Genomic DNA, 25,913 nt, shown 5'->3' on the forward strand with positions numbered 1-25,913 from the left:
TGTAAAATGTAGAGTTTTTTTAACTACCTAATTCAATCCATGAAGGGCCAAAGTGGGTGCAGGTGTTTGTTCCAACCAGTTCTTGATATTAACTGAATTCTTATATTAATGACGCATGCCAGTAATTTGCTCCTTTTCAACCTTTATTTTGTCAGTCCAGAACAGCAGGGTTAGTTTACAGTTTAAAAAATGTTACACATTTAACTACATTTTTCTTCTTTTATGATTTAATGTTTTTACTTCTTTTAAAAAGTCTTTTTTTAATCAGCTGTTTGCTAATGATCCTAAAAACAAAGGTAACAGTGAAGTTGCTGCTCCTGTCATTTGCACCCATGTCTGCTCTTTGTAAACTGATACTATTTTTAAAAAATGTTTCTAATTAAATTCCTCATACAGTTAACCTGCTTTGTCCTTTTCTCATCCAAATGTGAAATATGTTTTTATTTCTTTTCTTTTTTCATGGACGTTTAACTCAAAATTGTCAAAAATAATAATGATAACTGAAGAAGTGTGGACACATGCACTAAGTGCTAAAGAGAAGCAGCTATTTCAATAACATTTTGCTTTGAGCATGGGAAAGGAGCTATATAAATACAATTTATTATTATTATTATTATTAATTTTTCTTTATTATTATTATTATTATTTTTTTATTTCTACCTGTGAAAGCACTAGAAGGTAGTTGCCTAAACAACAACGTCATTTCAAGATCTGACAACTTCCCGTATTATTATTTTGTCATTCTAATTTAGTAAATAAGACTATGCTTAATTAAAAAGGGAATTATAATTCAAAATAAGTCTAAATCCTGCACCCACTTGAGCCGTCCCTGGACTGAGCCGCCTCGCCGGGCGCATGAGTAGATTTGTGTAGTTTCTGACTCACTTATTCAATTTAAGGTTATGTTGGTTCCAATTTTACCATCTGGGATAAGTTTGTAGAACTCTGAGAGCAAGTTCAAATATAACATACCTTGCAGTGTTAGCGTCATAGTATGTCTAGACTTCTAAATCAAAAAATAAAACTGGAGGAATTGATTTCGGAACAACCCTAATATAATAAAAAAAAGACTTAATAGGCAAGTACAGAATAGCTTCAGTAGTGCAGAGATGCCTGTTTAGTCACAACGCAAAAGGACAAATATGGTAATTTAATCTTAGTTACATCTGAAGCTTTATAGGATTTTGAATGGTGTCTGAAAAAAAGATTACAGGGAACCTTAAGGGCTCAATGTGTACGGTCTGGGCAGATATACGGAAATTAATCTTACAGCGCTGCGGGAGATAAAGTAAAAGGTCTTGCTGAAAGAGCCTTCAGAAAATCAGTTCTCTGAAAAACAGCAGGTGAACTCCAAACAATCTGGCTGATGAGCTTAACAAGTTTCAAGAAGGACAATTGCAAGATTGTCACAAAAATGTGGCCCTTATTGAAAAATGGGTTTAAGAAAGCCTTTTCAGCCAAAGGAAATGTGAAATGTCCATTATACAATATAGTGCATAATGCATTTTGGACACATATGGTTGACAAAGCTTTTAGTCTTTGTGATTTAGGTTGTGTCAGAGGCGTAAGCTTTATTCCAAAGTAGACGCTAAGACATCTGCCAGGAGACAAACTGAAAATACCATCTTTGTGAATGGTTTTGGTCATCCTTGTGAGCATATTAATTGATCACACTGTTGGGTATTAGGATTGGGGTAGAAATGTGTTTTCCAGCAAGAGAATGACCATAAGCAGTCGAAAGCCAGCCAGACACTTTTAAAAAGAAAAAAGTTTTCTGGTTGGAGGTCCCTTCACAGTGACCAATTCAGACAACATAAACCATGTGAACTGACATATTAGTGTTGTGTGGACACTGCGTGACACACCTACAAAGGATACAATGGATGTGGAATACAACTTTATTGGCTTCTTTTGAAAAATTCCAAACATGTCAGAGATTATCAGGAATAAGTCGATATGGCATGTGGAACTGGGAAAATGCAAAGGCCATTATTAGACACTGTCCCAGCTGTTTTAGGTTCCTTACGTTTTGAAAAATTTTTTCAGTGGTCAAAAATCCACGTTCGTTTTGGTTGAGATCACTTCAGAACTGTTCATCCTAAATGATGACAATGCTATGATGTAATTCAAGAAGAAATCAGAATAATTTTTACATAATTATAACATATAATTCTTAAACCCGTTTAGTTTGATTTAGGGTATGAATCATTATTTATGCAGCATTCATTATGAGGTAATATATAAATGTGTTTTGTTTATATTTATACCTGTGTTTTACAAATAGATAGATAGATAGATAGATAGATAGATAGATAGATAGATAGATAGATAGATAGATAGATAGATAGATAGATAGATAGATAGATAGATAGATAGATAGATAGATAGATAGATAGATAGATAGATATTTTATTAATCCCAAGGGCATACTGATAAAAACTAATATTAAAATAAACAGTGATAACAATGCAGGTATAACAGACAATAACTTTGTATAATATTAACGTTTACCCCCCCGGGTGGAATTGAAGAGTCGCATAGTGTGGGGGAGGAACGATCTCCTCAGTCTGTCAGTGGAGCAGGACGGTGACAGCAGTCTGTCGCTGAAGCTGCTCCTCTGTCTGGAGATGATCCTGTTCAGTGGATGCAGTGGATTCTCCATGATTGACAGGAGTCTGCTCAGTGCCCGTCGCTCTGCCATTGATGTCAAACTGTCCAGCTCTGTGCCTACAATAGAGCCTGCCTTCCTCACCAGTTTGTCCAGGCGTGAGGCGTCCCTCTTCTTTATGCTGCCTCCCCAGCACACCACCGCATAGAAGAGGGCGCTCGCCACAACCGTCTGATAGAACATCTGCAGCATCTTATTACAGATATTGAAGGATGCCAGCCTTCTAAGAAAGTATAGTCGGCTCTGTCCTCTCTCGCACAGAGTATCAGTATTGGCAGTCCAGTCCAATTTATCATCCAGCTGCACTCCCAGGTATTTATTGGTCTGCACCCTCTGCACACAGTCACCTCTGATGATCACGGGGTTCATGAGGGGCCTGGTCCTCCTAAAATTCACCACCAGCTCCTTGGTTTTGCTGGTGTTCAGTTATGAGTCGCACCATTTAACAAAGTCCTTGATTAGATCCCTATACTCCTCCTCCTGCCCACTCCTGATGCAGCCCACGACAACAGTGTCGTCAGCAAACTTTTGCACGTGGTAGGACTCCAAGTTGTATTGGAAGTCCGATGTATATAGGCTGAACAGGACCGGAGAAAGTACAGTCCCCTGCGGCGCTCCTGTGTTGCTCACCACAATGTCAGACCTGCAGTTCCCAAGACGCACATACTGAGGTCTGTCTTTAAGATAGTCCATGATCCATGCCACCAGGTATGAATCTACTCCCATATCTGTATATGTGTGCCTGGGACCACCTTCTGGCCTCAGTTGTGGTAAGTGATACCACTCTGGGACGAGAAGAGAAACTGTCGCTAACTCTAGCATCTCTGTGCCCTGTAGCTTTGAGAAGATGCTCAAGGAGGAGGATGCCTGGCCCCGCCCACAGCACCTGAGGTGGCTCGGCCCTCTCTGATGCAGGCACCATGAGAACGGGCGGATAACGCTGCAGTTTAGAAACTGCAAAAATACATCAATTACTCCTTTATCCTTATGTAACAATACCTTAACAAAGATTATTTTTGTGTTAATTATGCTTATACAGTGTCTGTAAACTGGTCTATACAGCATGGCATATTAAGAGCCTGTGGTATACTGGTAAAATTACTTACTTTTATACTGAAGTATGTAATATCAAGAGCAATAAATTGGTGCTATTTTAGTAGGCCGCATTACACAGATGAATAAACGCTTTACTAATGCTTTGTAAGTGTGATTATCGTCAAAAAATGCCTTTATTCATGCCTTGTTACATAATAATATATGAGGAATAAATGCAGATTTGCAATACAAAAACGAAAGTGTTAACAACGGGTGGTCCCCTGAAGATGGCGTCACATTTTGAGTGAGCAGTCAGTGAGGATGAAGCTCCCGTTATTGCTTTTATGTGACTTATCTCCAGGCTGTGTAAAGTCGACTTTATAATATGCCGTGAGGCTGTACTTTTTTTGTCAATTTCGTTTCGCCAATTAAACGGAGTAGCCCGGCTGGTACCCCATTTCATCTGGCATCCATTGATCTGTTTCACCCATTTACACAATGTACGTTACCATTAATAAGATGGTGATTGTTCTATGTATCTTGGTAGAATGCAGTAGGCAGGTATTAAAGTATGGACGCTGTAATAAGGCGCTATATAGCAGCCGACCCATCACAGACTTACGCAGAGGCACGTGTAAAATAAACAGTCTTTTTATTTTTCTTCAGCTGGAGGGCACGTCTTCCCCTTAATCCCTCCAGTCACAACACAGTCCCACAAGCACTAATACAACACAAAACAACTCTTTTCTCTCCACCTTGGCACCACCACTCCTCCCAGGCAACCTCATCCTCTTCCTCCCGATTCTGGCTCCTGAGTGGTGGATGCTGGCCCTTTTTATAGCCCACCCGGAAGTGCTCCAGGTGCTTGATCACCTGCAGCTAATTGCACTTCCGGGTGGGGCTGCAGAGATGTCCAGGTGGGTTCCTGGCTCCATACAGCACCCCCTGGTGGCCACACCAGCTCTCCCAGGAAACCCTGCGGGAAACTGAGGCACCATCGTCAGCCTGGGAGGCTGCCACCAAGCATCCCGGGGTAGGTAGTGAGATGTCCAAAGCTGCTCCCCCGGAATATATACAGAAGGGGCGTCCCGGCCGGGTCCGAAGCCCGTCACAACAGGTAATTGTTATAATTTTTTAAAATTGTTTCGATGCTCATTTTTCATGGTATCAATTGTAAAGCCTACATTTTGAATGTGCTCCCAGTTTGCTGTAGCTTTTGATAGCTGAACCTCGCTGGCTACCAATGTAGCTCTATTTCCACCCACTCATTGTTGTCCATCCATCCATCCATCCTCTTCCGCTTATCCGAGGTTGGGTCGCAGGGGCAGCAGCTTGAGCAGAGATACCCAGACTTCCCTCTCCCCGGCCACTTCTTCTAGCTCTTCCCGGAGAATCCCGAGGCGTTCCCAGGCCAGCCGGGAGACATAGTCCCTCCAGCGTGTCCTGGGTCTTCCCCGGGGCCTCCTCCCTGTTGGACGTGCCCGGAACACCTCACCAGGGAGGCTTCCAGGAGGCATCCTGATCAGATGCCCGAGCCACCTCATCTGACTCCTCTTAATGCGGAGGAGCAGCGGCTCTACTCTGAGCCCCTCCCGGATGACTAAGCTTCTCACCCTATCTTTAAGGGAGAACCCAGACACCCTGCGGAGGAAACTCATTTCAGCCGCTTGTATTCGCGATCTCGTTCTTTCGGTCACTACCCATAGCTCATGACCATAGGTGAGGGTAGGAACATAGATCAACTGGTAAATTAAGAGCTTTGCCTTACGGCTCAGCTCTTTTTTCACCACGACAGACCGATGTAGAGCCCGCATCACTGCGGATCCTGCACCGATCTGCCTGTCGATCTCACGCTCCATTCTTCCCTCACTCGTGAACAAGACCCCGAGATACTTGAACTCCTCCACTTGAGGCAGGATCTCGCCCCCAACCCTGAGAGGGCACTCCACCCTTTTCCGGCTAAGGACCATGGTCTCGGATTTGGAGGTGCTGATTCCCATCCGTGCCGCTTCACACTCAGCTGCAAACCGATCCAGAGAGAGCTGAAGATCACGGTGTGATGACAACATCATCTGCAAAAAGCAGTGACCCAATCCTGAGTCCACCAAACCGGACCCCCTCAACACCCTGGCTGCGCCTATAAATTCTGTCCATAAAAGTTATGAACAGAATTGGTGACAAAGGACAGCCCTGGTGGAGTCCAACTCTCACTGGAAACGGGTTCGACTTAGTGCCGGCAATGCGGACCAAGCTCTGACACCGATTGTACAGGGACCGAACAGCTCTTATCAGGGGGTCCGGTACACCATACTCTCGGAGCACCCCCCACAGGATTCCCCGAGGGACACGGTCGAACGCCTTTTCCAAATTCACAAAACACATGTAGACTGGTTGGGCGAACTCCCATGCACCCTCCAGGACTCTGCTAAGGGTGTAGAGCTGGTCCACTGTTCCGCGACCAGGACAAAAACCACACTGTTCCTCATGAATCCGAGGTTCGACTATCCGACGGACCCTCCTCTCCAGAACCCCCGAATAGATTTTTCCAGGGAGGCTAAGGAGTGTGATCCCTCTGTAGTTGGAACATACTCATTGTTGTTTCAAAAAAAAAAAACATTGTTGTTTCAAAAAAAAAAATTGCAAATTCAACAATGTCAGAGCCTTCACCAACACACTTCATTGAAAAGATGCATGTAAGCTTGTCTTCTTATATAATACGCTCTTGTGGCTCTCCGTTTGTCTGTCAAGGATTTTAAATCACCTGTAGCTCACAAACCGTTTGAACTATTGACCTGAAATTTGGTACACATATACTACGTGACGTCTACTATCCGCGTTCAGGGTGATGATTGACCTCCAAGGTTATTCCTCTTTTTATCTTTATTTTATTGGATTGTAGAATCAACTCTCGGCAGCGAGCAGCAGGGAGGCCATATGGCCCATGCATATGGGCGCCGTTCTCATCCCTACCACCTTCGCCGTCACTTCCCCTACCTCTTCATAGCTTAAATCATTCCTGTGGCAGATTGAAGACTTAAGTGCCAGCTTAAGTGAAAAATTCAAGAAAATGTACTAAGTAATTGCAACACAAACACTGACTTAATCAGTTTTAATGCAAAAAGATGCCAACGGAAGAAGAGAAGAAGCAGGCCGCTAGGGTGGAGAAAAGAAGAGCTGCTCAGGAAGCAGCGAGCACATCAACCTCTGAGCAAATGAATGTTAAACGTACAGAGAGAGAGGATTAAAACTAGGAATGCTCAAGACAAGTGTATTTGTGCAGTGTGCCGTTACTGGTATGCAATTTTTCCATCTGCACAATGCCAATTCAGCCAAACACTTGAAGGACCAACACTCGAGTCTATACAAAGACTTTCACGACGTGGGTATCTTATTTCTGAAAAACAGAAACATTAACCAGTGTTGCACTTGGAGTAGGGATGTGACATTTGTTTTCGCTATACAGTAAACCCTCGTTTATCACGGTTAATCCGTTCCAGACTCTACCGCGATAAATGAATTTCCGCGAAGTAGGATTCTTTATTTATAAATCAAATATTTTCCAGTTAGAGCATAGAAAACCTGTTTACTGCCTTCTAAATATGTTTTTTAACATTATTAGAGCCCTCTAGACATGAAATAATACCCTTTAGTCAAAAGTTTAAACTGTTCTCCATGACAAGACAGAGATGACAGTTCCATCTCACAATTAAAAGAATGCAAACATATCTTCCTCTTCAAAGGAGTGCGCGTCAGGAGCAGAGACTGTCAGAGAGAGAGAGAGAAAGGCAAACAATCAAAAATCAATAGGGCTGTTTGGGCTTTTAAGTATGCAAAGCACCGCTGGACAAAGCAGCTACAAGGAAGGGAGCAATGTGAAGGTAGTCTTTCAGCATTTTTTAGAGGAGCGTCCGTATCCTCTAGGCTGGTGTGCCGTCAGGAGCAGAGAATGTCAGAGAGAGTGAGAGAGACAGAGAAAAGCAAACAATCAAAAATCAATACGTGCTGTTTGGGCTTTCAAGTATGCGAAGCACCGCGTGGGAAGCATATCGTATATCATTGAGGAGTTTTATTTAATACGTAATACGTGCTCTGGTTTGGTAGCTTCTCAGCCATCTGCCAATACCGTCCCTTGTATGAAATCAACTGGGCAAACCAACTGAAGAAGCATGTACCAGAAATTAAAAGACCCATTGTCCGCAGAAATCCGCGAACCAGCAAAAAATCTGTGATGTATATTTAGATATGCTTACATTTAAAATCCATGATGGAGTGAAGCCGCAAAAGTCGAAGCGAGGGCCCGGCCCAGTTCTCTGCTCCAGACGTCACTCTTTGCCCTCCCCTCGGCCCACAGCCTCTCTCTCAGATTAGCGTCAATATATCACTCCTGCAAGCAAACTTTGATTCTTAGCGAAATGAGAAAAGTCGCAAAATCAACCGGAATGTTCAAGCAAATTATATAAAAAAAAAAGATCTAAATCCGTTAAGTAGTTCTCTCGTTCGCTAACTAAGCGGAGTTAAGGTTACGCCCCAAGGCAGATGCATGAGTGAGGAGGGCCCCGCAGCCCGATGAGTCTCTCTCGGATTCGTGGATTCTCGAATTTCTATAATTTGCTTGAACATTCCAGTTGATTTTGCGACTTCTCTCATTCTCTCAAGTATCATAGTTCGCGTGAGGTACAGATTTATTTGCATGAAGCTGAGAGACAGGCTGCGTGGCTTTCCTCACTCACGTGTCAGCCTCTGTTCAAGTCACTCTACCTCTCACCACGTGTTGGAGTGTACCTTGCCTCTGCTCAGCTAGCGATACCTGTTTGTTCAGCAGACACTATCATCTACAGATTGTTAAGCAGTAACGTTTGCCGTTTTTGAGAGAGAGATCAAGAGCTACATGTGTTTTAGAAGGGTAGCTGCTGATTGCCACAGATACCGCGGCCACGTGTTTTTCTCCCCTCAGAGCTGAACATGACCAGATACAGTGCCATCTTTTGATGTTGGAGTGTAGCTACCTTCCGCTTCACCAGAATTACATTTTTTTTATGTTTTTTTATTGATTTTTAAAGTTCGTCCTGTTTCACTACTACATTGCCATAGTCACGGAGGACAGCTAGTTTACTATATAATGACCTGTGACTCACAGATCTTGATTTCGCCAATGACATAGTACTATTGGCCACATCTATCTGTGGCAGAGCGATGGGCGCTCAGCAGGTTCCTATCAATTATGGAGAATCCACTGCATCCACTAAACAATGTCATCTCCAGACAGAAGAGCACTGTCCTGCTCCACTGACAGACTGAGAAGATCGTTCCTCCCCCAATCTATGCAACTCTTCAATTCCATCCGGGGGGGGTAAACGTTAACATTATACAAAGTTATTGTCTGTTTTTTTTTGTGCATTGTTATCAATCTTTAATTTAATATTGTTTTTTGTATCAGTATGCTGCTGCTGGAGTATGGGAATTTCCCCTTGGGATTAATAAAGTATCTATCTATCTATCTATCTATCTATCTATCTATCTATCTATCTATCTATCTATCTATCTATCTATCTATCTATCTATCTATCTATCTATCTATCTATCTATCTATCTATCTATCTATCTATCTAAGACATCATAGTCTGTCTACAGTAAATTGCATTGTGAGCGGTTTGCAGACCTTTGAGTGTGTTAGTGGGCTGTTTGTGTGTTATTTTTATGAAAAATTGCACTGCCTTGTTTTCATTAATGTAAGGTTTATTCACTGTTTAATAAAGAGCACAATCATGTTCTTTTTATTTGAATGCTTATTTTAATATTTATATTGATTACAAATGATTGCACTACTTATTCATTTAACATTTAATGACATTTCAATGAACTCAGTAACTCTATATGTTTTCAACAATGTAAAAAAAACATTCACTGAATTTAAATTTTACTTTTTATAGTTTACATAACTTTACTATTAACTTTTAGAAAAGATTGCGTTTAATGACTAAAATTTATATTATTTTTGTCAATGTAAAGACTTTAATATATTCAGAATTACAATTTATTTACATAGCATTTTTATTGAGTTAAATTACTTGCTATATTAGTTATCCAAAATGGTAATGAATTTCAATACTTTTCTTAGTATCGTATCCAAGTTTGAAATTTTGGTATTATGACAGTAGTAGGCTGTAGATGACTGTGCAAGCACTGTGGTCTCACAGCTCTAGGGGCTTCAATTTGATTCCTGGCCGGCTCACTATGGTCACTAGATTTGATTTATGGCCAAGTCAGTGACTTTTGCTTTTTTATTCCCATGGCTGGATAGGTTTCTTCCCACGTTTAACAGACTTGTAATGTACAGTGAATTCAGAGTATTCAGACCCCTTCACTGTTTTATAGATTCAATGGGCGGCATGGTGGCGCAGTGGGTAGCGCTGCTGCCTCGCAGTTAGGAGACCTGGGTTCGCTTCCCAGGTCCTCCCTGAATGGAGTCTGCATGTTCTCCCCGTGTCTGTGTGGGTTTCCTCCCACAGTCCAAAGACATGCAGGTTAGGTGCACTGGCGATTCTAAATTGTCCGTAGTGGGTGTGCTTGGTGTGTGGGTGGGTGTGTGTGCGCGTGCCCTGTGGTGGGCTGGCGCCCTGCCCTGGGTTTGTTTCCTGCCTTGCGCCCTGTGTTGGCTGGCATTGGCTAGTTAGGATTAGTGGGTTGGATAATGGATGGATGGATAAATTTAATTTTAAATGGAAAAAGTTGCCATTTTTGCCCATTTTGTCTACACTCAATAACCATAATGACAAAATGAGTACATATTTTCAGGAAAGGTTTGCATTTTTATTAAAAATCACAACCTGAAATCCCTCCTTCATAGAAGTATTCAGACCCTTAATTCAGTACTTTGTAGAAGCCCCTTTGGTGGCAATTCCAGCTTCAAGTCTTCTTGGGTAAGACTCGACCAGCTTTGCACACGTGGATTTAAGTAGTTTATCTTTGTCGTATAAAAAATAAGGCAGCAGACAAGATAAAAGGTTTGGGGATGGCCACTCCGTATACTGAAAAAATTCAGCAAAATAAAAGAAGCACGTCTTTACAGATCAGAGTTCACAACTAAACTGAACTAACAGGGTGAGTCTGTTCTATAAGTATGGTGGAGTCAGGGCGGCCGGAACAGGAACTGATGTGGCAGGAAGGTGAATTCTGGGTACCGGAAGTGATATCATCAGGGTTGGCTGGAAGTGATGTTAGTGGGTAGACCAGTGGTGATGTCACTGAGAGGCAGGGCCTTCAGCTGAACTGCAGAGGAACAAGAGGAGAGAGGATCAGGTGAGAGCGCCAACCCCTGGTCTGGCTGATGAATAGCAGTATTTGAGCCTGTAAACTGTCACCCATGCACATGCGTGTGACATTTTATTCTTCCTGGCAGATCCTCTCAAACTCCTTTAGATTAGATGGGAAGTGCCTGTAAGCTGCCATCTTCAGCTCTCTTTACTGATGTTCTATGGGGTTTGGCTGGGCCTCTCAAGAGTGGTCAAAGACTTGTCCCAATGTCACTCCAGCATTATCTTGGCTCTATGTTTCAGGTCATTGTATTCTAAAAGGTGAACTGTCACCTCAGTCAGTGGTTGTATGCACTCAGGTGCAGGTTATCCTCGATGTCCTGTCACTAATTTTACTTCATTCATCCTTACCTCCGTGCCGTTGAGGAGTACAGTCATAAATGTGATGCTGCCACCACCACCACCACGCTTCACCTTAGGGACAGTATTATGCAGGTGATGAGTTATTGCCTGGTCTTTGCCAGACAGTGCTTAGAGTTTTTGTCTAGTCAGACCAGAAAATCTCAAATTCTAAGTTACTCATGACTGTCTTTTATATATATATAAATCTATGCACACTACTGGTCAGAAGTTTTAGAACACCTCAGTTTTATTCAGTTTTTATAGAAATGCACACAGTTTACATAATGGCTAGTTCTGACATAGCCTGGAGGTGTTTTTTTGTCATTGTCTTGCTGTAGGATGAATCCCTGACCTACTAGACACAGATGAGAAGGTATTGCATGGTGCTGCAAAATGCTGTGGTAGCCATTGTGATTCAGAATGCCAGTCACTAACTCTGCCTCCAGCAAAACAACCCGAGACCATGACACTTCATCCTCCATGTTTGATAGTTGGTATCACACACTGAGGAACCATCACCATCACCAACTCGATGGCGTACAAACACCCTGCATGATGAACTGAGAATTTCACATTTTAATTAATCAGTCCATAAGGCTTTCTTCCAGTCTGCAGTGGCCCAGAGCTGGTATTTCAAGGTCCTGTTTTGTCCTTTAAGAAATGGCTTACTTCCTGCCACTCGCCATGTCAAACCTGCAGCACAAAGTCTCCACTTCACATTACAAACTGACATTTGCTTTTGTTGACCTGCACTGTTAAGCTGTGGTGCTGTCAGGCGCCTGTGATCAGGCAAGTTGGTGACCCTCAGAAACTTGTCTTCTGATTGGCTTGTGACTTTGGCTCTGCCAGATCTCCTTCTATCCAAATTTCTTTCAGTTTCCTATTGCCTTTGGATTGTGTAGGACACCACTGGACTCATTGACACTTTGATTTTTCTTTTTTTGGAATTTCTCTAATTGAAAGGCCTACAGTTCTAAGGGTAATAACGCTCTGTCTCATTTAATTTGTTAATTGCTGTTTTCTTGCCATTATCAATGGAATATTGTCCAAGTAGCTCTTCAGAGGGTGCAGTAACATGCCAACTCTGCTTTAAGACAGACAGAGAGGTTTTTAAGTAATCAATACAAACTAGGACACCTGTGCAAATTGTTTGCTTTTACTTGCAAGGCTTCATTTACTTTAATTGCTGCAGAACATCTGTAGGTTTTCACCTATTAGTTGTTTCCTGAAGAAGGTTCATTCGTAATATTCTTGTATTTCCTTTTTTTCAGATTTTACTAACCTAAACTTTAAATTTAAAGCCCTGGCAGTTTACTGCTTACCTTTTCACGATTTTAGGTCATTTCACTTCATTTCAACTGATTAAATTTGAAGAAAAACTGAAACACTGAGGTGCTGTAAAACTTTTGACCACTTTTGACCGTTAGTATGTATATACTTTGATTGATATAGATATATATATAATATATTTTGGAAGATCAGCCCCAATACTGACAGACACTGAGACACAAGTCCAATAAGCACACACGTTTTTATTTTATTTTCTTCTGACAAAACCACCCCCAAGTGCTTAGTCCTTTCTTTCTCTTTCTTGCTTCTTCTTTCGTTCTTTACTTCTGCCTTCTTCAACCGCCTCCACTCCTCTCCTCGTAAGCTTAGTCCTCCTCCACCCAACCCAGGCTTCCTGAACGGAGTGAGATGGCCTCTTTTTTCATTGCACCCAGATGTGCTGCAGGTGCTCCCTGACGCTCTTCTTGCAGCACTTCCTGGTGTGGCAAAAGTGTTGCAGTCCAGGGCTCCGAAATCATCCAGGCGCCCCCTGGCGGTGACCATGGTTCCCAGTAGGATTGAGCTCCCAAGTTCCAAGCCCCTGGTCATGATGTAATCCAAGAGGATCACCCTCTCGTGTTCCGGGGGAGGTATTGTCCCAAATATATGCTCTCCCATGGTCCTTCCATCCCAGGGGTGTCCTGGTGGGGCAATGTCCCCGGTTGTCTGCCACACTATATATATATAATATATATATGTGTGTGTGTGTGTGTGTGTGTGTGTGTGTGTGTGTGTGTGTGTATATATATTGTGGTACCTGGATGGGGTTCATGCCCGGCCGGGATGCCCAGGAGGAACGGAGGAGGGCTTGTGCTTCCTCCAGAACATGAGGGGGCGCCCGCCCTGGTTGCTTTGGGGGCCACGGGTACAGAGCTTGGAAGCTCAACCCTGTAGGGGCCCATGGTCATCGCCAGGGGGCACCCCAATGCCTTGGGAGCCCTGGACCTCAGCACTTCCGCCACACCCGGAAGTGCTGGGGGGAAGAGGTGGACCAGAGACTAGAAGGCATAGTGTTGTGTGGCCAAGGACTTAAGGGGTGATTGGTGCTGCGGCACTGGGTTTGTGCACTGTAAATATGAATAATAAACGTGTGTGTGGTGAAACCATCTTGTCTACCTGTCTGTGTCTGGGCTGTTCCCCACAATATATATATATATATATATATGTGTGTGTGTGTGTATATATATATATATATATATATATATATATATATATAATATACTAGAGGGCTGTGCTCCTTTCTCACTGCACTTGCTCACCCCACAACCTCCACCACCGGGGGCACGCTTCATGCTAGCCACTTCGCATCTCTGCTGCCCGCATTGTGAAGGTGGGTTGGCTGAACACATGCTAAGGACAGATCAGCTGCTGGCTTGCTGCTAGCTGCTACTGAGCTGCATGTTCTGCATGTCGCGCTGTGCAACAATCATTTTAAAGCCTGTACAGCAGCTGTCCTTTTGTCTCACTTCCTTGTCTCCTGGGACGTGAAAGTGTCTGCGAGAAAGTAGGGTGTGACGTTTCTAGAAGTCTCGTTGGAGTTCATAGTGTCTCTCAGAGATGATCACATCTTGACCCAAGATTTTTTTATATAATAGATATATGTGTATGTATATATATATATATATATATATATATATATATATATATATATATATATATATATATATATATATATATATATATATATATATATATATATATAGTAGGGAGAAGCAGACAAGGGATTCAAGTATTGGGTGACCTCCTCAGTGCACACAGATATCGATGTTTTACATCTGGTGCTGTAAAGTAGAAAAGATGCTGGTAATCATCGCTATAGACATATTGGTTTTTCACAAACAAAAAGTAGACATTTTTTCGGGGAGAGGTCCTTGCCGGTCAGAGGTCTGGTCCAGTGTGATGTCGCATTTACTGAGGTGGTGAGACTTGTACTTTAGGAAGTGTAAGAGCTGTGGCTGATAAGTCAAGAAAGGATGCAACATCAGTAGTCTTACCAAGAATTCTTCTCCATTCTAGAGAATATGAAAATCACGTTGAAAGTTGTGCCACACCTTCCCTGTAAGTATTTCAGTCAGACTCAAATCCATACAACATTCCTGTTGCTCACATGCTTGACAATACACACACACACACACACACACACACACACACACATTGTTTGTTATGTTACAATATTTGTTGTTATAAATGACTACTCGGCAGACCATGTGACCTGTGAATAGAAACTGTCCCTGAACCTACTGGTGTGGGTGGCTGTGGTCTTGTCTCATTTACCAGAAGTCTGGAGTGTAAACAGCTATTGTGCAAGATGGCAGAGTTTTTTTAATTTTGCTGTGTGCCTTTCTAAGTCAGTGAATGTCCTATATGTCATAAATAGAAGGCACCAAGTCTCTGTAATATTCTGCACCACCTTCACCACCCTCTGCAGTGCTTCACGTTCTCAAGCCTAGCAGGTGCTGTTCCAAGATGTCCTGTAGCCAGTGAGGATGGACTCTACTGCACATCTCTAGAAGTTCATGAGGATCAATTTAAGCTGTTCTAAGACCATTTGAGGCAGTGGTGGGCCTTTTTATGATGGCTAAAATGTGTTGTGCCCACTTCATTTCATGAGAGATAGCAATTCCAAAACTTTCTGTGGCATCCTCTCGGATGTAGATGGCCATGTGATCTGCCTTCTGCTACCAGACATCTATGAGCAGCTCCTTGGTTATGCTGACATTAACGTCTGAGTTAGTTTGTGAACCTTTCCTCTGGCTGTGATGTATGAGTTCAGTCATTTTGCAGGACAAATAGAAAACCAATACAGTATTATGCAGTTTAGGGGCATGCAAAAAAAATAGTAGATGGAAAATCTCTGACTTCTTATGTAAGACTAAGTAAGCAGTTGTGTTTAATAGAGATTTATATGATAATCATCTATATTATAATATTGAATGGACCCAGGGTAACAGGATTGCATGTATTTTTTATAACAAATATCTGTTTCCTACAAGGGCTATTTGTGTGGTGGCTCTGAGGCTAGGGATCTATACTGGCAATCGGAAGGTTGCCGGTTCGAATCCCGTAAATGCCAAAAGAGACTCTGCTCTGTTGGGCCCTTGAGCAAGGCCCTTAATCTGAAATTGCTGAGCGCTTTGAGTAGTGAGAAAAGCACTATATAAGTGCAAAGAATTATTATTATTATTATTATAAGCATTGCATATATTTCCAAACTTTAGATTTTTCTTTATTCCTTTATCAGGTACGAATGGTAGTGGAGAACGAAGACTGGATCGTTGTTGTTCCTTACTGGGCGACGTGGCCTTTCCAAACATTACTGCTACCCAGAAGGCATGTGCTGCGTTTGATTGACCTCACAGGAAAAGAGAAAGAAAGTAAGTTTCACAAATGAAATATGATTTCATGCTAAAATATGTGCAGTGGAAACTATTAACAGTCATCCCATATTTTTACTATTTTAATGCAGGGTATCAGTTTTCTTGGTTACTATTTTCTTGCAGATTTTCATGCAGATTCAGCTGCTCCAATGTATAGATCACTATATAGGCCTCTATATAGGTTATTTATGGGTCACCTTAGATAAAAGTGTTTGTGGAGTAAGTATAAATGTTTGTTTGTTTTTTTCTTCATTGGTCATTAACATCCTTAGTATTACATTTGCTGTTAAAAAAACATGGAAAGGCATTGCATTTTTTTGGCTTGAAAAATGACGTTTTTATTCAAACTCACCTTTCCACTGTAAAACGTTCAAAGCACTAATAGTACAAAGTCAGAAGTGTAGAAAGTATAATAATGATAAAAATGATAGCAATAATAATAATAATAATATGAACAGCACACTGCACATATGCGAGTGCCGCGAGCGTCACTTTCAGTTTCACTGCCTCAAGACAACAACAGCATTTATTTCTATAGCATGTTTTCATACAAATGATGCATGTAGCTCAAAGTGCTTTACAGGATGAAGAAAGAAAAAACGAAAACATATAAAAATAAAATTAGGCAATACTAATTAAAATAGAATAAAAAAAGTAAGGTCCGATGGTCAGGAAGGACAGAAAAAAAAAACTCCAGACGGCTGGAGAAAAAAAAAAAAAAACAAAATCTGCAGGGGTTCTGAGGCTACGAGACCACCCAGCCCCCCTCTAGGCATTCTACCTAACATAAATGATCTCAATCAGTCCTCATGTTTTTCAGGCTTCACATGGAAGAATTAGATGAAACTGGTCATCTGCACCTCTGGCCTTCAATCCATCAATGTAGAGACTACACGGTGCTTTGATCAGGTGGTGATGGCGCAGATCGCCAACACAGAAAACTAGAAAAAGAACAGCAGAGAAAGTAGGGGTTAGTACGGATTTCAGAGCCACGCAAAAAAAAAAAGAAGATAATTCAATGCATAAACAGAATATCAGGGTTAAACTAAAATGAAGCTATGAGAAAGCCATGTTAAAATAATGAGTTTTTAGCAGTTTTTTTAAAGAGCTCCATCGTATTAGCCTGGCGAAGTTCTATTGGTAAGCTATTACAGAATTTAGGCGTATAACAGTAGGCCACCTCACCACTTCTTTTAAGTTTTTAGCTCTTGGAATTCTAAGCAGATACTCATTTGCAGATCTAAGGTTACGATTTGGAGTGTAAGGTGTAAGACATTCTGAAATGTAAGATGGAGCGAGATGATTTAAAGCTTTGTAAACCATAAGCAATATTTTAAAGTCAATTCTAAATGGCACAGGTAACCAATGTAGTGACATCAGAATTGGTGTGATGTGCTTGGATTTTCTTTTCCTAGTTAAGATTCTACCAGCTGCATTCTGCACTTGTTGTAATTGATTGATGTCTTTTTTTGGGTGGTCCTGAGAGGAGTGCGTTACAGTAATCTAGCTGACTGAAAACAAAAGTGTGAACTAATTTTTCAGCATCTTGCAAAGTTATAAGAGGTCTAACTTTTGCTATATTTCTTAAGTGAAAAAAATGCTGTCCTAGTAATCTTATTAATATGTGATTTAAAATTCAGGTCAGAGTCAATAGTTACTTTTACTTTTGAGCCCCTGAAATGAAGGGATTGTGTTAAAAAAATGCTTTTAATAAACTCCTGGGTTGTCCATCTGTATCATGAAACGCCACCCAATCAATTTGACTGCATTTAGCTGGATTTGAGCAGACAGTATGTCTCTGAACACCTCAGAATTCATTCAGCTGCTTCTGTCCTGTGTCACATCATCAATAAACACTATTGTCCCAGTGCCACTGGCAGCCATGCACGCCCAAGCCATCACACTGCCTCCCTCCACCGTGTTTTACAGATGATGTGCTATGCTTTGGATAATGAGCTGTTCCACGCCTTCTCCATACTTTTTTCTTGCCATCATTCTGGTAGAGGTTGATCTTGGTTTCATCTGTCCAAAGAATGTTTTTCCAGAACTGTGCTGGCTTTTTTAGATGTTCTTTAGCAAAGTCCAATCTAGCCTTTCTATTCTTGAGGCTTATGAGCGGCTTGCACCTTGCAGTGCACCCTCTGTATTTACTTTCATGCAGTCTTCTCTTTATGGTAGACTTGGATATCGATACGCCTACCCCCTGGAGAGTGTTGTTCACTTGGTTGGCTGTTGTGAAGGGGTTTCTCTTCACCATGGAAATGATTCTGCGATCATCCACCACTGTTGTCTTCTGTGGACGTCCAGGTCTTTTTGCGTTGCTGAGTTCACCAGTGCTTGCTTTCTTTCTCAGGATGTACCAAACTGTAGATTTTGCCACTCGTAATATTGCAGCAATTTCTCAGATGGGTTTTTTCTGTTTTCGCAGCTTAAGGATGGCTTCTTTCACCTGCATGGAGAGCTCCTTTGACCGCATGTTGTCTGTTCACAGCAAAATCTTCCACATGCAAGCACCACACCTCAAATCAGCTCCAGGCCTTTTATCTGTTTAATTGATAAGGACATAACGACGGACTTGCCCACACCTGCCCATGAAATAGCCTTTGAGTCAATTGTTCAATTACTTTTGAGCCCCTGAAATGAAGGGATTGTGTTCAAAAAATGCTTTAGTTGCCTCACATTTTTATGCACTCGTTTTGTTCACCCCACTGAATTAAAGCTGAAATTCTGCACTTCAACTGCATCGGAGTTGTTTCATTTAAAATTCATTGTGGTAATGTACAGAACCAAAATTAGAAAAAAGTTGTCTCTCTCCAAATATTTATGGACCTAACTGTATGTCAGCTGTGTCATTGTACTCAGTAGTGTACCATTGTTACACTTTTGATGTTTCTGCACCAGGGGGACTGGCAACAAATACAGTAAATTATAATTCAATAAAGCCAAATAAATACAGGTTAGTTGTAAAATAGCAGCAGGAATATATTAACCATTTTCTAAAAAAATGCTACTAGACTGACATCCTATATGCTTAAAACTGCATAGGAGGCCATTTCTTGCTGATTATGATATTGGGTAATTTATCTTAGTACAATATATTGAGTAATAGAGCATGGGGAAAACTGAATAAAACTGAGAAGATGGTTAAACATAGACTCTTTATCAATATCTCAGATACTCACACATTTCAAAACTTAACAAATTGAATATTCTGTCAATATGACCTTGGCATAATTTGCATTTACTGTAGTAAGCAGGATCAAAGTAGTGCACTTTCAAAAAGATGATGTGTTTGTCCTTGCTTGTTGTGTATTTGGTTATTATTCTTACACTTGTTTTAGCACATTTGTGAAATTTCAGACTCATTTCTGTAATGACTGTGCTTAAAGAAAGAAGTTATTGATTTTTAAATTAAAAGTCAGATAGAAAGTTTACCAAACAGAAAGCCAAAGGACATGAAGAAGGAATCAGAGTAAATAAAACAGGGAATGGAGGTGGGGGGCAGTGTGGTGGAGTGGAAAGCCAGTAATTCTCTGACAAAACTAAAGCTAAAATGAAAGACGTAAATCATAGCCAGGAACGAAGTCAAATGAATATAGCAATCTCTGAAGAATTAAACTGACTGAAAACAAAGATTTGAAACATTCTTCATAAAACTCAGATGACTAGAAAATGCACAACACTAACCGTTTAAGCCGTTGCAGTGATGATGTCTCGTTTCGCACAATCCTGTATAGCAACCATCAGGCCACCAGACCCAATAGAGACACAGAATAATGGCGTCCATAATAATTCTTTCTTTGCATTTATATAGTGCTTTTCTCACTACTCAAAGTGCTCAGCAATTGCAGGTTAAGGGCCCAACAGAGCAGAGTCCCTTTTGGCATTTACGGGATTCGAACCGGCAACCTTCCGATTGCCAGTGCAGATCCCTAGCCTCAGAGCCACTACTCCGCCTAACACAAATAACACAAATAAGACAGTGCCATGTAAGAATGTATTGTGAATTCTGAAATATTAAAAAAAACATTAGGAAAAAATAATAAATATATATTTGGGGCAGCCACCCATATAGATTTCATGGCTGCAAAAGGCTTAAATTTGCATACAGTGTGCACAGGTTAGAGTCCAAAACAGAAGTGTTTAAGTATGGAGGTTGAGGAGTTTTTATAGGTGGTTCACTGGAAGTGATGTCTTCAGGGCCGGGACAGGAAGGATTTCTGGTGTTTGGTTTGTGGAGAGAAAAGAGATTCTGTGTTTAGACTTTCATCATGACAACGCAACATATTTCATTTCTTTCTCTCTCTATTAAATAAAATGACTTTTTCGAATGTTTGGCTCTGAGATTTGTTAATTGTCTTTGCAAAAGCTATTCTAACGGGAAATATCAAGATCTCCTTTTGTGTCTAATGTTATCTGTGGAAGATTTACTACATTACCTTTCTTGGATACATCCTTCTTTCTACAGTAAGTCATGCGGTGGAAGACCTGGCGGTGTTGTAGATATTCTTCATGATATTGTAAGGTGATGTTTTTATCTTCCGCATGATCACCACCAACTATTTCAGCATAGTCTATTGATACGCATTTAACCAATTTGCTGTGTAACCAATCATCATTTTTGGTGTTAATTCGTTTGACTTCATTGTTTCTTGGTGCTAGGATTGCCCGTAGACTCATTTTTTTCTGTTGATATCCCTTTGTGATGAAATTCTTCAATATGATTTGGACATAATATGTCTTCTTTAATTGGGAACTTAAAGTGAGGAAAACGTTAAAATGTATAAGAGCTAAGAGCGCAGGAACTGTGTCTGTCAAAAGCATTCACACGAATGAGAGGTGAGATTACCACATCTATCTATCTATGTGCATGGTTGAAAATGGTCAATAGGGGGCGTGATATGAAAAAATGTCATGGCCAAGGTCTAAACTTGCGAGACTTGAAAAAATCTTCCAAAAAGTCTTGTCTCGTCGCGGGATTTTTTTATATTATATATATATATATATATATATATATATATATATATATATATATATATATATATATATATATATATATATATATAGTGAGACCTCGGCAACCCCCAGTGGGCGATTGACAACCCTCCCAACTGCGCTGTGCACTAAAACTGTTCAGCTCATTGCAAGTGTGCAAACTCAGTCTGTATGTCATTGACGAAGCAGCAACCCCCTCTTCCCTAGCTAATGTTTCACCCGAGCTCCACGCAGCAGCCTCATCTAATGAGGTTAAAGGTACCAGTACCCTTTGCAAAGAACACTCCAACAGTCCCAGAAACTCAACTGAGGCATCGTCCCCATCTTTAATGGACAAATCAGGTTCAAACTCCAAGCCGGCTTTCTGACTGTCCTTGTCAGTGGCGAGTCCACAGCACAGTACATAAAGCACTAAATACAGCCCAGCACAAAAGCCTTTCCTCTTCCTTCTTTCTCCAACTCCACAGCTTCATCCACCTCCCCCCGACTCTGACTCCCCGAGTAGTGGTGGCTTCTTCTTCTTCTTCAGCGAATTTTCACCTGTTCTGTGCTCATGCAGGGAATCTTGGCGGACCACGTAGAGGTTCACTACCAGAGTCCAACAGGTCCGGGACATCACACCTGGCCAACTTGACAGAGACCTTAAAGTTGTCTTCCTTCAAGACTTTGGGAAGGGCCTGAGAACAGCATACCTCAATCAAGCCAACCTCCATGGACTGTGCAGACAACAGGTGACACTCCCGAGCCAGATCACAATAAAAAAGCACTAGCTCTTGATCCAGCTGTGGAGTTTTCACGATAGTGTCTTCTACCTGTGGCTCATCACCTCATCTTCTTCTTCTCCTTCTCGTTCTCATTCTCCTTCTTCTCCTCCTCTAACTTCTGCTGTCTCTCCCCCTTCCGCACTCGTGCTTCTCCTTTTTACAGTTGGGACGTGGCACAGGTGCGGCGATTAGCAGCTCCCGGCGTCAATTACAGACACGGGCGATCCCGTACCTGTGCACCTCAGTGCGGAAACACGCACATCGCACCCGGGAACCGCTCCCATGACACTTCCACGCCCCTTCCTTAAACCTGCGAGTGCAGCGATTATTTATTTAAAAACTGTCCAGACGTTTAGAGACGCGGACCTGCTATATCACAATTAATGTTTACAGTGTTGAAACTGTAAATAAAAATATTTAAATAATTGTATAATTGATCTGTATTTGCAAAATGTTCCGTATTTCAGGGTGTTATATAAATTGAATGTCGTTTGTCTGAATTCTTTAATGGATCTCACAAAGGTGAATCAGTGATTCGGCTTTAAATGAATTATTATTATTTTTTACAGGAAGTAAAATGCTTCAAGTGAACAAACTCAAACAGATTATATTTATGTATTAATACATTTGTAGCCCAAATATGCCTCAAATAAAAGTATTTATGGACAAACTAAAGATGAAACAGCAGACCCTACTCCTTTATTTGCATAGAGATAGGAAAGGCAAAGAAAAATGATTGGATTTTTTGAGAGGTCCCTGTGCTTTCATACTACTGGAGATTGCATTCGGAAAAGGACTGGAGATTAAAATGCAAAATTAGATCCCTGACCCTGCATACTTGGGTGTCATCTGCTTGTAAATGAATTTATCGTGTCACATTCGGCATGCATCGGGTTCATTTGCGCTATTGATGGCCATCTTTTTGACATATAAAAAAAAATATGTCTTTCCAGATCTTGAACTATTTACTGGAGAGAGCGTTCAGAAAGGCTGCTGCGGCGGCAAAGTAAAAAAGTGTGTGTGTTGTGTTGGCAGTTGGGCAGGGAAGCTGAGACGATTGACTGCAAAGCACCGTTATTCTGGATCAATGCTCAACACGGGCTTGCGGTTTGACCCTGAAGGAGTCGCTTAACTTGTTAGACTGTAGACAAATACAGGATAAGCAATAGACTGTAAATACATTAAAATTCAGAAACCTTTACGTTTTTATTAAAACTGACAGTTAATCGTTGTTTTAGTTTAAGAATATTTAACATCTACAGTGGATTCAGAAAGTATTCAAACCCCTTCACTTTCTGCACACTTTATTAATAATAATAATAATAATTAATAATAATAATTCTTTGCATTTATATAGCGCTTTTCTTACTACTCAAAGCGCTCAGCAATTGCAGGTTAAGGGCCTTGCTGAAGGGCCCAACAGAGCAGAGTCCCTTTTGGCATTTACGGGATTCGAACCGGCAACGTTCCGATTGCCAGTGCATATCCCCAGCCTCAGTTGCCCCCGTAGGAGAAATGTTACCGCTCAAAGGTTAATCTTTGATGGCTCATGAGACTTCAAAGAGATTCTCATTTAGGGTTCATTTATGAATCAACTTGGTCACAGATGTTTCTCCTAAAATAAAATAAATAGCTTTAGACAAAAAAGGTGACATGAGACACAACTGAGGTAAAAGGAGTCAAAGCTGAGAATTTGGTTTGAAAAGCATGTGACATGATGTGAGATCTCATTCTGCTATAGTCTTCAAGGCGTCATATTTTGTTGACTTATTATTGGCCCGATGCCTTTATCCAAGGTGACTTACAAGATACGATTGGTTCCATTTCTTTTGTTTTCTTCACTTGAAGCACAGGCAGGTGAAGTAACTTTGTTGTGGTCACGTAGTGTCAGTAACCAGATTTAATCGCACAGTCTCAGGGTTTGAAGTCCAAAGTTCTACCCACAATACCACACTGCAAGCCTTTTCTTCCAGAATGAGCACAGCAATATAAATTCGAGTAACTAATCATATTGTTCTGAAGCAAGGATTACAGTTTTATATTCAACGTAAAGTGTTTTACTTCCGAAACAACTGTCCATACATTTCACGGTCTATTAATAAGCCCACAATGAAAGTCTTTCATATTAGAAAAATAAAAAATAATGCCATTGTGTGACTGTGCTGAAGAGGAAGACTCTTATGAGGACACTGGGGTATTTTTTCTCAGGAGAAGGAGGAGGCAAAAGAAAGTGTCTGCATTTGATTTCTTTCTGATCTCATTGTTGTCTATGAGAGATTTTTGTATTATCGTAGTATTTCCCTCTACTTACCCTTTAGCTGTTCTCTCATGGGTAAGTGTTCTCGTCAAGTTCGTTATCAGGTTGGTTTACTGTTGCACTTGTAAGATGAACACACACATACATAGCTATACGCATACACACAGACCCTAACCACAACAGTGCCCCATGAATGACACACACACACACACTGATTAACCTTTAGCACTTTAAACCACACAAGTGCTTTAGGAATAACACAGCCTGTCATTCAGCACTTCAAGAGACTTACATATTATCGGCACGAACAACATACAATGTTTTAATGATATCTCAGACCTAAATATTACTTTTGGTCTACAAGAATATATTTAAACCTACAAAGACTCAGCATCCTTGACTATAGGCCATTTATCAGCCAAGAATACCTTCTTTACATACTGTTCCCTACTATTGAGAGAAGCTCTCACTTTCAGCCTAATAAACCTTGCAGCACAGAGGTAATGGCAAATCTCCGGCTACACTAGGTGCTCAAAGAAATCTAACTTATTACTTCAATCACTCTAGACATAGCAAAGAAAGTTAAAAGCAGCATGGTATTTATTACAAGAATAATAATAATACCACTGGAACAAAGAATAATAGTAAATAAGTCCTGATAGGGGGCGGCACGGTGGCGCAGTGGGTAGCGCTGCTGCCTCGCAGTTGGGTGACCTGGGGACCCGGGTTCGCTTCCAGGGTCCTCCCTGCGTGGAGTTTGCATGTTCTCCCCGTGTCTGCGTGGGTTTCCTCCGGGCGCTCCAGTTTCCTCCCACAGTCCAAAGACATGCAGGTTAGGTGGATTGGCGATTCTAAATTGGCCCTAGTGTGTGCTTGGTGTGTGGGTGTGTTTGTGTGTGTCCTGCGGTTGGTTGGTGCCCTGCCCAGGATTGGTTCCTGCCTTGTGCCCTGTGTTGGCTGGGATTGGCTCCAGCAGACCCCCGTGACCCTGTGTTCGGATTCAGCGGGTTGGAAAATGGATGGATGGATGGAAGTCCTGATAGGAAAGTTTAAATATATATAGTCTTTAGAAAAAGCTTACGAAAAAAAGTAGAGATGACAATGATGAATGTCCCAGAGCGGCGTTTGATTTAGCAATTGATGTTCATGAAAATACTGTTAACTGACGATCGAATAAAAACTGGTCACACATGTCCTTGTTTTCTTCTCTGATGTCGCTCTTCCGTCGTCACTGTTTCTCTTCTTCTTCTGACGTTGCTTTCAAAATTAGGCATGTTTATTATAAATTTTCATGCCGTGGTTTCACAACACATGAATGTTCCATGCACCTGATTGGCTGGCTGCCAATATGATGGATGAATTTTGTTCAAACTCTTTAATCTATCTTTTCCCAGATAATAAAGTTTTTTGATATTGCCTCATGCCCTCCTTTCCCAGGCTGTAAACCAAATTATTGTTCCCGATGTCCATCCATAAAGTAATAAATAGCCTGAGGCATGGCTCAGTCTTCCTTTCCCAGGTTATAATACCATTTTAGCACTATGCTGTGAGCAACTGCTATAAAAGTGAGGTGTAAGGGAAGAGGATATGCCTTTTTATTATAATGCCTCCTACATCTGAATTCATCTTGTTGGGATTGAGCAAAATATAATAATAAAAATATAGAGAATAATTTCTAGATTTTATACACCATAACAATTTTTCATTCCTATGGCTAGATTTAATTTGAAATGGATAAATCTTTCATATTTACTCATCATTTTACACTCAATAACCCATAATGACAAAGTGAGATTGTGTTTTCAGAAAAGTTTGAAAATGTATTAAAAATCA

General features: G+C 41.1%; 1 protein-coding gene across 1 annotated transcript in view; it reads left to right on the plus strand.

Annotated features, from left to right (window-relative positions):
* Positions 1 to 25,913, plus strand: part of galt (galactose-1-phosphate uridylyltransferase) — a 258,052-nt gene that overhangs the window by 158,075 nt on the left and 74,064 nt on the right. The window contains exon 8 of the mRNA XM_051929826.1: positions 15,929 to 16,061. Within this exon, the coding sequence (XP_051785786.1) occupies positions 15,929 to 16,061 (133 nt within the window). The remainder of the gene's footprint in view (positions 1 to 15,928; positions 16,062 to 25,913) is intronic.

The sequence above is a fragment of the Erpetoichthys calabaricus genome, chromosome 7, assembly GCF_900747795.2.
Source record: "Erpetoichthys calabaricus chromosome 7, fErpCal1.3, whole genome shotgun sequence".
In the NCBI taxonomy this organism is placed as follows: domain Eukaryota; kingdom Metazoa; phylum Chordata; class Cladistia; order Polypteriformes; family Polypteridae; genus Erpetoichthys; species Erpetoichthys calabaricus.